At 40.3% G+C, this 12173-nt stretch overlaps 1 protein-coding gene across 1 annotated transcript; it reads left to right on the top strand.

The window, feature by feature from the left end:
- The first annotated feature begins 232 nt into the window (after nt 1-232).
- LOC137294255 (cell division control protein 42 homolog) lies at nt 233-9933 on the top strand. Its single transcript, XM_067825258.1, has 3 exons — nt 233-466; nt 5394-5452; nt 7090-9933. Exons 1-3 carry the CDS (start codon nt 328-330, stop codon nt 7480-7482), a joined length of 591 nt encoding a protein of 196 aa, XP_067681359.1. The 5' UTR covers nt 233-327; the 3' UTR covers nt 7483-9933.
- Nucleotides 9934-12173: the final 2240 nt, after the last annotated feature.

Below are 12173 nucleotides of genomic sequence, written 5' to 3'. Positions count from 1 at the left end.
GTTTGTTTCATTTTTATTCCTATAACACTTAGTGTGGATCGTGCCCCCTCAGTAAGAAAGTTAATTACGTCCCCGTTGACGCTCTATCTGATTGGCGCAAAATATAACTGCTACCAAAACACGTGAGTAATACCCTTTGAAATGAAGTGCGACGGACAAGTCACTACTGTAGTGCTAAATATAGAAACGGAAATCCCTGGACCCTCTCCATCACGTGACTACGACGTCACACGGGCTTGTCAAAACGGCTGCAGGCGGCCGAATGATTCAGTAGATACAAGCTCGGCAGAAGAGAGACGAGGCGCTGTCTGAGGCTTTACTTACATCATGGTAGCAAACATCGGCCGAGAAATTAAATGTGTCGTTGTCGGCGATGGAGGAGTCGGGAAAACTAGCATGCTTCTCCGATATATTGATGGGCGGTTTCTGGAAGAATACGTACCTACATGTTTTGACAGTTACGTTGGTGAGTTTTTAATCAATGTTTGTTCTTTTAAAATATGTTCCATTGCGATGTCTTTATATAAGCGCACATGACTACAAGATATTTGTCATGTAGATTATCACTCGTAAGACACGACATAATAAGTATTTACGATTTGAAAAATAAATATTTATTCACATTTAATATGAAAGAGAACCACATGAAATTAATAAAGAAAAATAACTTATTTATTACTATTATTTTATATGTATTTTTTTAATTACAATTCTGAAAGTTTAAACTTACAACACGACATCGGTTAGTGGCAGACTGTCAGACAGTACGTCTCGCCGCTCGTTTAGAAAATAATTAACAAGAATTTCTCCCGCACAATAAGTCTGTCAACCTAGTCCTGTCAAGGTGACTGACAAACAAGCTGACGCGTAAACTGGCTATTAATTCGTTCAAATAGCAACACACGGTTGTGACTGTTGATTGACAGAAAAGTATGAAGCAATATTCAAACGATCAATGTATTGTTTTTACAGTGCACGTGTTATTTTAGCTACTTCGTGTGGTGATTCAGTCTTGATCAGGGGACACGTTCATCGACTAGACGTAAACATGTTACAGTCAATGACTGGAGTCAGGTGTCGCTGTTTTCTGAATTCATCTACCGTTAATGTATGAATTGTACATTGTATAATACAGTGTTACAGAACTAGAGCCGTTGTGACGTTTTGATTATAACTCACTCAGTCTGGAAAATAACTAACAACTTCAGTCAGTCAATACAATACTACATTTAGGTTTGAAAATAATAAATTCAGTCATCAGATAGATACCTATATATATTCGACATCACGAGGAATAAGAAAGAGGCTGTAACTAGCATAGTTATAGTTACATACGATCTACGACATGAGGTATGCATAGGATTAAAACCTTCGCAAAGGAACGGGTTTTTTTAATTATCGTCAGCTAGCGATAAATAGGAGTGGCGATAAATGTTCTTTTGAACATATGCCCTGGGGTTTGTAGTATAGACTAAACATGTGCGCGAAGGAATAAATACTCTTAGAAAGGCAAAATATATATGTATGATAATGCCCAGCCCTAGCACAATGCATTGTATCATGGTTTTCTAAGCCAGTGTTGACCGCTCATGGTGATAGTAGTTAAGAAGATTAATATCCCCATGAATCGCAATCCGCTTATTTCTCCTCTGTGGTCTGTAAGACTCTTTTTGTCCCCTGGTGTTTAATGCAAGAGACCTAATACATTAGGTGAGCAGTGAAAGGTCGCTGCTGGAATCTTTCCGGTTGTGGGCATTGTGATAAATAATGGACGAGGAATGGAAGAATGTTCTCGTTAGTTATGAAAACACCAAGTTCAGCAAGTGTTATAGCTCTGTTTCCTCTAGTGTTGCTTTTAAAAGGAAATGTGTGTGATATTGTGTGCGAGGTATTATCTCCAAATGCTGATATTTTCTGAATCTAAATTAAAAAGATCGTCATACAGGATTTTTGCAAAACCTAGAACTTGAGACAGAGCCGCGTCAGTGGCATGACGTCAAATGTATACTTGTGTTATAATCCAGTTGTTACTTAACATAATGCTATAAATATTATGGCGTGATTATTTGACATGCAGCATGTTGTGTGACGAATGTTACTGTAGCTTCGGATGTGTAATTCAACCTTTTACATATTAAGAGTTTTGAATGTCAGGTACACATATTGCAACCTTTGTGCAAGGATCATATGAGTCATCAGTTGACACAGAAATACACATGCTCTTTTTCATATTAGGGTTACAGCAAGGTTGTGTTCTATCTCCGACCCTGTTTATGCTTAGTGTGTACATAGACGATTGAGTCATTTCTCACGGTGTTAATCCAGCACAGTCACCTTGACCACCCCTCCCCTCCTGAAACCACACAGACACACATCCCAAATCAAGACACTGTGTTAGGTACAGGCAGCGCTCCCGTCGACTTCCACACCGGAGCACGTTGCATGACGCAATTGTTCCTCATACGCTTTGTTTTACATTCAGCTTTTCTCCCAGCTATTCGCGAGACGTGAGAGTCCGCCCTAGGTTCAAAACCACGTAATTGTTTTGATATGTCAAGTGTCTGGGCAGTGACATTGCTTACCGATTGTCCCTCTGTGGTTAGCGAATGGCCACGAGAGAATACCTAACAGTCGGGGCGTTCCTGAAAAATGAAGTGCAGGCCCTTGACCTCGGGGCGTTGTGTGTGACTTGTCTAGGCGTTGCATGAGGATTCGGAAGATTTACAGTCATATGTCCTTGAAGTTAAATATACCAAATCATTCAAACAAATATACATATATTATTGTGAGAAATGAAATGCTGGCCATTGACCTTGGGGCGTTGTGTCTGACCTGCTTAGGCGTTGCATGATGATTCGAAAGAGTTACAGTTACACCCTTGCAGTATAGCATGCCCCGTTAATTAAACAAATATAATCATTGTATTGAGAACATGGACTGCTGAACAATCGGTAAGAAGGGAGTTACATTGAAATGGTGTCATAAATATGAAGGCGATTAACGTACTTATAACGGCCAGTTGTCATAGTGATATTGATGGCACAAGGTTCAAACTGCCAACCAATGTATTCGTCCCTTCTGAACACATTCAGGAAGCCTCAACAAAACCCACTGACGCACGCTTTCGTATCATAATTCAAATAATCTGTTATCATTTAACATACACCCAGCGTGTACACAATTAAGAATCATTCAACACGAATAAGCTCTACTGCCACTATGAAACAGTCAGTTAAATACTGAATATTTCAAATTAAGTGATACTGTATGTAGCTTCATGCGCCATATGCAGCAGAAATTCCGTTGCGTCCTAAATCTTCAAACTCCGCTGTATCTCCGAACAGAATAAAAGTGACACCCTGTCCACCAGCGGATCATTAGCGCGTGTGTGTCAACAGCCTGTCCGAGGAGGCACTTACAACCTGTGTTGAATAACGAACACAAAATCCACATTCTTATTTGATGGAACCGACAAAGTTTCACAATTCTCGTGTACATGCGAATAGCCTTGGGGATTCCTTTAATCCCTGAGCAGAGACATACAATGTACTCGAAATTGGATATGCAACTTCCCAGTCTGTTATAAAGCTGCACTCAGACCTTGACGCGTGTAAGTAATATATATCCTATTAAACGATTTTTTTATTTTAAAAACCCAGACAAGGTCAATACAAAACTGGCATTCCTAAAGCGAAACGAAGCGGCGAGACAAACTGAAGTTTCAGAATGAAAATTACGGAGGGGATTAGAATGAGCTTTAAGGAACACTGGCTTCACTGTAAGGCTATTAAAATATCTCAAAAGAAAATATGATTATGAATAATAACCATTTCGTGATCCCCGGACTATAATGTACCACACGCAGAGAATACGCTTGTTAGTAAGCAAGCGTAATTGTTGTGCGTTATGCAAGTAAAAATCTTTCAAATAGGTAATACCCCCACCATCGGTTTTATTCGTAACCCGGTCATGTATTCAAATTCAAATCGGGTGTAAGTTGTCACGTGTTTACAAGGAATTTTGTGTCACGTGGGTTAAGTATGTCCACTCCTAAGGATGAAAAGATACACCACGTTTTGCCCATAAAAAGAGGATGCAGTTTCGTTTAACGCTGGGGTTCCCCGCTGGCAAGTTTGGGGTTAAATTATATCTTAATAGCTGTGTCTTGGTGGGGTTTAGTTTAGGTGTTTATGTCTGAGAGCATTCTTTCTATGCGTTTCGCTTAATGACTAATATTATTGTCATTATTGTCGTCAGTCGTTTAGGCATATTGCTTCTAGAGATGACCATTTTAGGAAAATACTGGAATGAGTTTGTTACAGAAAGGTAGTTTGTAGGTAACTAACAGGTGTAGATGAATGACGCCCTGGTGCCTGATGGAGAAACAGCAACAAACAAACAAACAAAAAGGAACCAGCTTATTAACAGAGTTGGCCAGTGTAATGTGGCTAAAGCATTGAAAAACAACATTCACCTCATGGATGACTTACATACTTTTGTATCTACGATAAATGATGATGATTATCTAGTGCCCAGTGTTTTGACAAACACCTGTCACGCGCCTCTTACCTGTAATCAATGGTTAGGATGGCAACGGAATGTGTAAACAGGTAGTCTGTTACCTGTAATTACCAGTTGAAGTACATAAATCATCTGTGTATGACATTTCTACTTCTTGAATGGCTACATTGAGGTATGCAAACACATAAGCGTGTAAGTCGGGCGTGTATGCTATCGGGTTGCAGTATGTATGTAAGGCGTGGTATTCGAGAAGTATACGACATGCAAGCAGCCGTGCGTCATCTATTGTGAAATAAACATGTCCGTCTTTTGCAAACAGGGACGGTGTCATAGCCTTGTGGTTAAAGCGTTGGCTCGTCACGCCGAACACATGGGTTTCGATTCCCCACATGGGTACAATGTGTGATGCCTATTTCTGGTGTCCCCCGCCGTGATATTGCTGGAATATTGCTAAAAGCGGCGTAGAAGTACACTTCCTCATTTCTAAAGACAATACTAAATGCCACCACCACCACCATCATCATCATCATCATCATCGTCATCATCATCGTCATCATCATCATCATCATCATCATCATCATCATCATCGGGGTTCTGGGGTAATTGTCCATTGACGTGGATCGTTACTCACCCATACTGCTCCAATCGAAACATTGGCAATGGCTTTCCATATAGATATTGAATGATATCAGTGTGTTTGGTCTTACTGAATTTATATCAAAGTGTTTGCTTTAACGTTTGTGATGTGAAAATATGTAACTTAATAACTCTGGACGTGATTGCTCCGCACAGAATGACTCTGGCGATGTCACCTATGTAGATAATACATGTATATTTCCTGTCAAACCATTAATGTATTTTGTTTGTTTCAGTGTCCCTTGACCACGGTGACCGCTGCTATCACCTCTGTCTTATGGACACAGCCGGACAGGTCAGTATTTTTAACAATCACGTCCAGTTTTGTAACATAAATATCACAAGACACCGCAGTTTCCGGTAATTCGTTTCATTAGGGAGTACGGAGTCAAACCAAAACGAACGTGGGGGTTTTCAAGAACACGTGAATATCTTTAGAGCGTATTCGAAACTTTTCGTAGCCAATCTGCCGAAAATCTGTTTTTCAAAACCATAAATGTGTCAAAATAAAATATTCAAGGATGTAAAACACAGTCGGTAGCGCTCCCACGCGGATAAATAATCGCTGAACCATCTGGGCACGCATCTAATTAGTGTTACGTCATGCCGCGAAAAGGAAATAAAATGCTTAAAAGATATATTAGTGTCCCAAGGCAACGGAGGCACGTTTTGAAATGTGATAATGATTGTTATAGCACGGTGTAGTTACGAACAGGTGAATTGTTAAGGTCAGTGAGCCTCGTTCTGACAAAACGCGTGCTATTGTCTTAAACACGGTTGGCAGGTAATGCTTATTTTTTATAGTTTGTGACGTAATACTCAAGTCTGTGAAATATTCATCTTATCCGCCTTGGGCAAAGTTTGCATCGTACGTTTTGTCTATGTGAAATACTAAAATGAATTTACGACTCCTTCATAAACAAAATATGTGTATTTCGGTAAACATTCATCGTTCTTTATAATTATTATGATGTTCAATTTCGGGATACCACTGACCTAATGTAGTTTCGGGAATATGTGTAGGTTTAATCACTTAAATGAAACATCATATAATTTCGCCTCGCCCACGAGAAATAAATGACAAGGAGAACATACACTTTAAAACACGTTGAACCCCAAACGTACCAGGGTGAAAACAAAATTACAAACTAAATTTATGGTCCAAAAACATCTATGGCACCCTAATGAAAAACATGTACACCGCAATAACCGTTGTTTAACCACCTAAAATACGATTGTATATTTTTATTTTTCTTTATTTCCAGTGCAACGTCTCTAAGCGAAATGTATGTATGAATATGTATGCATGCATGCATGTATGTATGTATGTATGTATGTATGTATGTATGTATGTATGTATGTATACTGAACAGCAAAAGAAACACAACTCTGGCTTTTTGTTAAGGTTTTAAACACAAGACAAATATGAACGCTTACTTTTGAGATTTATTTTTTTTCGACAAATTCTTTTGCTGTTAAGTACATGTCTGTGTATGTCTGTCTATGTGCCTGCCTGAATGTTTGTGTGTCTGAATATCTGTCTGTGTCTGTCTGAATGTTTGTCTGTGTATGTCTGTCTTAATGTCTGTGTCTTTTATCTCTGAATGTCTATCTGTGCATGTCTGTCTGTGTCTGTCTGCCTGTCTACGTCTGCCTGAATGTCTGTCTGTCTGTTTATGTATGTCTGTCTCAATGTCTGCCTGAATGTATGTCTGTGTCTGTCTGTATGTCTGACTGACTGAATGTTTGTGTATCTGTCTGAATGTAGTAATGTGTGTCTGTCTGAATGTCTCTCTGTCTGTCTGTGCCTCTGTCTGAATGTCAGTCAATGTGTCTGTCTGTCTGTATGTAGGGTAAGGTAGGTAGGTATCGGATATAACTGCAAATACGTGTTAGCTTGGAAGATTAATCAAATTTTCTTCAATGCTTCAGGAAACGTATGATCGTCTGCGGACCTTGTCCTACTTCAACACTGACGTGTTTGTCGTCTGCTTCTCCGTGGCAAGTCAAGATTCATTCATTAACGTGAGGACACGATGGATCCCGGAACTGAAGGAATTCAAACCCGGAACCCGCTTTATCCTTGTCGGAACTCAGGCGGATCTCAGGGACGATGCTGAATATCCTGGAAAATGTGTGTCTCAGAGTCAGGCAAAGAAACTGGCCAGGAAGGTCGGTGCGGAAACCTATGTAGAGTGCTCGTCTCTTACAGGGGAAGGTTTGAAGAACGTGTTCCAGGGGGCGCTAACAACAGCAGTGTGTCCGAAGAAGAAGAAGAAGTTTTGGAGAAACTTCAAGCAACTATTCACGAAGAACGAGAAGTGAGCGAGACGATGGAATCTGTGTCACACACACATAACAAAGACATGGCGTCGCCCACGAGATCAGAACTCTTAGTCCACTTTGCGCAGGCGCATATGGACAGGCAGCTCAACCTGAAGTGACCTCCAGCTTTTGAATATCTGTTCTGTGACATTTCTTGTTGCACATTGTTGTTGCACATTGTTGTTTCTGTTCAAAGTTTGTTGAAATGAATTGATTGGACTTTGGTCCATGAACATAGGAGTGCTCCCTCAATACATGACGTATGGCTGAAGCGAGGAGAGGAAGTTGGTGCTTGTAATTGTGTGATAATGTGACCACTCTTGACTCATCTGTGTGATACTCAGTGTTAACAATGGCTTCAAAAGTCACGTGACAGAAATAAAAGTGCAGGACACTCCATAACTTTCCGTGACATCAACGACCCACCACGGCTCCCTACAGAGAATAGAAGTTCAACACTCCGAGCACCGCTGGAGTAAACTGCTGCTACACACTCGCGAAAAAGCTCTATTCAAACTAGCTTGTCACGTCAAGAGAGGAACGATTCAACTAGTTTCAGAAATGGCAGCCCAAGAACAGTCATCTATGGAAAAGGAGGATAAGACTCTTGAAATCGAAATAGAGCCTATTGAAACAACCTGTTTGTTTCTTAACATTCGTTATGTGCTTGAGAAGATGTGATTTAAGTCGCACCATCCTTGTTTGTTTTTGAGGTTGACCAATTGTTTCGTATCTCCATGTTTATAGTGCTCGTGTTTCACGCTGAACCACGCCCAAAATATTTACACTCAACGCCATGACATGTTTTCAAGCATTCAGTACATTCCAAAACTCTTTAAAACATATTCGACCAAATTTTGATTTCGTTATTGCTCAACATCTATGGTATTTAGGTTATGTCGAGTCTTAGCAATTTACATGAACTTGGATTGTAAACATGTACTTGCTTTACGCCGATTTTAGCAATGCCACTGCTATATCACGGCGAGGGACACCAGAAATGTTCTTTACACCTTTTACACATATGGGGAATGGAACCCGAGTCTGCGAGGTGACGACCCGTGAAGGTCCCGGGGTAGCATATGCCTTCAGCAACCCATGCTTGCCATAAAAGGCGACTAAGCTTGTCGTAAGAGGCGACTATCGGGATCGGGTGGTCAGGCTCGCTGACTTGGTTGCCACATGTCATCGTTTCCCAATTGCGCAGATCGATGCTCATGTTATTGATCACTGGATTGTCTGGTCCAGACTCGATTATTTACAGACCGCCGGCATATATCTGGAATATTGCTGAGTGCGGCGTAAAACTAAACTCTCTCACTCACCTCGAGGTGACGCTTTAAGCACTCGTCTACCCCACCGATCCATACATTTAATGAATGGCATTGTGTTGACAAACCATTTATCACGCGTAGGTGGTAGGCTCGTTTATCCAGAATGTACTGTTCGAAAATGTGTGGATTAACCATAAATGGTTAGTGATGATCCTTTGTGAACATGTTCATGCTTACATATCATTCGTAACTACTTGTGTCATTCCGGCTATCTGGATGGCGTCTCGTACCCCTCTTGTTGCCATGTTTACGACTTGGTCCTATCTAAGCGCAAACGGACACGGGGATGTAATATTCTAGTACTATTATCAAGGAAAGATAACTCTGAATTCCCAAACATGTCTCTAAGAATATCGTACATCACTTGGGAAAAACAGCGACTCGGTCATTCCCTTTGCAAATATGTTTCCGTGTTGAAAGTTGTTCATCCTGTAACTCAAAGTTTATGTTTAAATTGTGCATGGTGTAACTTAGCCAAGTTTCAAAGTTCAACGGTTCCACCATTTTCATGTTTTGAAAAGCCTTTTAATACGCGCGATTTGATTGGTTTGGCAATAATGACGTACGAGAGGGGTACGGGTCTTCTTGTAGGTCACGGAAAAAGACGAGTAGTTACGAACTGCTAACATATGTCTTCGTCCATAACTCAGGATTTCCAGACGAAAGATACACTGCTCCAGTGACTGTACACTACACGTCATCATACAGTGCTGGTGCCATACAATGCAGCATTGTCGTTCCACATATTCCAGAGAGCCAATGTAATTGATTATATGTTGTGACCGAAATGATCCGTTAGTGTAAACATGTTTACGACATGTGGTCTCTCGTTGTTGTGTCTCGTCAGGGTACCCAGTGTCTTTCATAATAAGCCGTTAATCAGGAACACAGTTTCTATGGAAACACCATGGTCCAGGATATAAACATCACTTTGAAGTAAACCCTTATACAGAAACGTTCTGGAGGGCGACTGGAACATGGTCCAGATTAATGGGGTGTGGTTTTAAGGGGTTTTGTGTTATTGGTTCCAACTGAGTGCTGTAGAAATGTATGTGATGTAGACACGCATATGTCCTTGTGCTGTAATGGAATGTACAATAAACTGTTATCAAATTTCTGTGGTGGAATTAGTCTTATATGAGTGGCATTTAGAAGTTGCTGTGTAGAATTACGGGGCATATACAACCTCTGTAGTATTAATCAGGGGCGGATAAAGATTTTTTAGAAAGGGGGAGTGGACATTATTGAGTAAAGTAAAGGGGGATGGGGTGCACACTTCAATTTCACACCAGTTTCAATGGTCATTTAACAATTTCAGGACAAAAGGGGAGTGTGTGTGTGTGTCTGTCTGTCTGTCTGTCTGCACGCCCCTTAACAGTGTTGGGACGGTTCAGTGTTGGGACTAACACTATAATCATTAGATAACGGTGTTAGCAGCTATAGGATAAATCACTTACAATAATAATAAACTTGTATATCTATAGTACTTTCCCCGTTCTTGATTTTCGAAATGCTAACTGAAGGGAAACGCCGCACGGGCAAATTGTGACAACAGCACAGCTTGAGAGTATAGGTACGGAAGCGCTGAAGGGACATGAGTATGAGAATTTTTGTTAATATATATCGTGCGCACGAGATACTATAGCGTGCGCATGATATAATATAGCGTGCACACGATTTACGAAAGTGTGCGCACGTTACACGAAAACGTGCGCACGATATAATATAGCGTGCGCACGATATACGAAAGCGTGCGCACGTTATAATATAGCGTGCGCACGATATGACGGGAGAAGATTTTTTAAATCATATATCGTGCGCACGAGATACTATAGCGTGCGCACGATATATGATTTAAAAAATCTTCTCCCGTCATATCGTGCGCACGCTATAGTATCTCGTGCGCACGATATATGATTTAAAAAATCTTCTCCCGTCATATCGTGCGCACGCTATATTATAACGTGCGCACGCTTTCGTATATCGTGCGCACGCTATATTATATCGTGCGCACATTTTAGTATCTCGTGCGCACGAAATATATATTAAAAAAATTCTCATACTCATGTCCCTTCAGCGCTTCCGTATATAGGTATATCAGACAGTCTGGAAACATTCAGTGACACTCTGACGAAACTAATATGCAACCCTATATAGTGAACACAGGTGTAACAACAATAAAATTTCCAAGTCCCGTACTGGGATTCTAACCACGGACAATCTGATCCGATTTCGGAAGCTTTGTCCACATCAACAAAAGTTTACCCCGCAAAACGAGATTAGGACGCTATCTATGAGGTGGCACCACGCCCTGTTACACAAACAGAAGGGCTTATGAAGATGTTTGGAAATGTTCGTTTTCGAAGTCAAGACTGAACGTCTGTTTTCATAATGTATTCCCGAATATATACATGTTGCTTAACTTATATTGTCATCATTACCACAACTTTCTAGCCATATTATAATTATTCAAGAAAAATGGAAAATGGGAATGACGAATTTCCTGTTGACATAATGCACATTTAAATGTACGCAGATAAACTCGATTCTCCTACTCGTCACGCGGTTGTCAGTTAGCTTGTCGTTTGGCTTCATGACGAACAGTTACATCTCATATATGTCAGTGGAAAAACAACGGAAAAACAAACTAATTGTCCCTTAACACCACGTGTGGTAGTGGCGAGGTGACAGCTGCAAGGTTGAGTGAATAACTATACTATCCAAAAAAGAAACGCATAGACGATTTTGATTTTTAAGAATCTATTACTCTCCCATTGTGTTTCAAACAAACGTCAAAATATGTAACAAAAGTGTTGATAACATGATTTTAACAACTGCAAATGTTAAAAAAAAATCGATTTTACCTGAAAACGTTGAATTTGATGAGATTTCTGAAGGTAACAGAAATCACTTTCCATTTGAAATTCTGCAGCAAAAACAATCACTGTCTGACGATAGAATGTCAGATCACTTTCAGAAAATGGCATTCGTTTTGAAGGAGTTACAAGACCAAATCATTATGTCACGTCTTGACTCTGTGACACGGAACATCGCTATTGAAAGAATGCATGCTGGAGATTACCAATCTTCTGTTGCCAAGCGTCTGAATGTTAGTCTGAACAAGATATGATGGCTTGCAGCTGGTTACAACCAAACAGGAATAACAAATGACATTTCTTTATGTTCTCTGAGGCCGAAGTTGCCGATGTTTTGCGAATGCAAATCGATAGAAGGGAGATAACTCCAAATCTGTTTTTCTTGTGTCGACTGCAAAATCTAGCGATGACTACGAAAAGAATTGCCTCGCTTTCCAATGTATAAATTTTAACGAAACGTCCAAGTGTAGTCCCTGTGAAT

This window comes from Haliotis asinina, chromosome 8 (genome assembly GCF_037392515.1).
Source record: "Haliotis asinina isolate JCU_RB_2024 chromosome 8, JCU_Hal_asi_v2, whole genome shotgun sequence".
In the NCBI taxonomy this organism is placed as follows: Eukaryota; Metazoa; Mollusca; class Gastropoda; order Lepetellida; family Haliotidae; genus Haliotis; species Haliotis asinina.
This window is presented reverse-complemented; position numbering and strand designations above follow the sequence as displayed.

What these genes read in the sequence shown, in the direction of transcription:
- LOC137294255 (XM_067825258.1), top strand. Translation starts at nt 328, where the DNA reads ATGGTAGCAAACATCGGCCGAGAAATTAAATGTGTCGTTGTCGGCGAT. An exon ending in ATGTTTTGACAGTTACGTTG is followed by an intron (nt 467 to 5,393) that starts GTGAGTTTTTAA and finishes TGTTTGTTTCAG; the next exon opens with TGTCCCTTGACCACGGTGAC. An exon ending in TTATGGACACAGCCGGACAG is followed by an intron (nt 5,453 to 7,089) that starts GTCAGTATTTTT and finishes TCAATGCTTCAG; the next exon opens with GAAACGTATGATCGTCTGCG.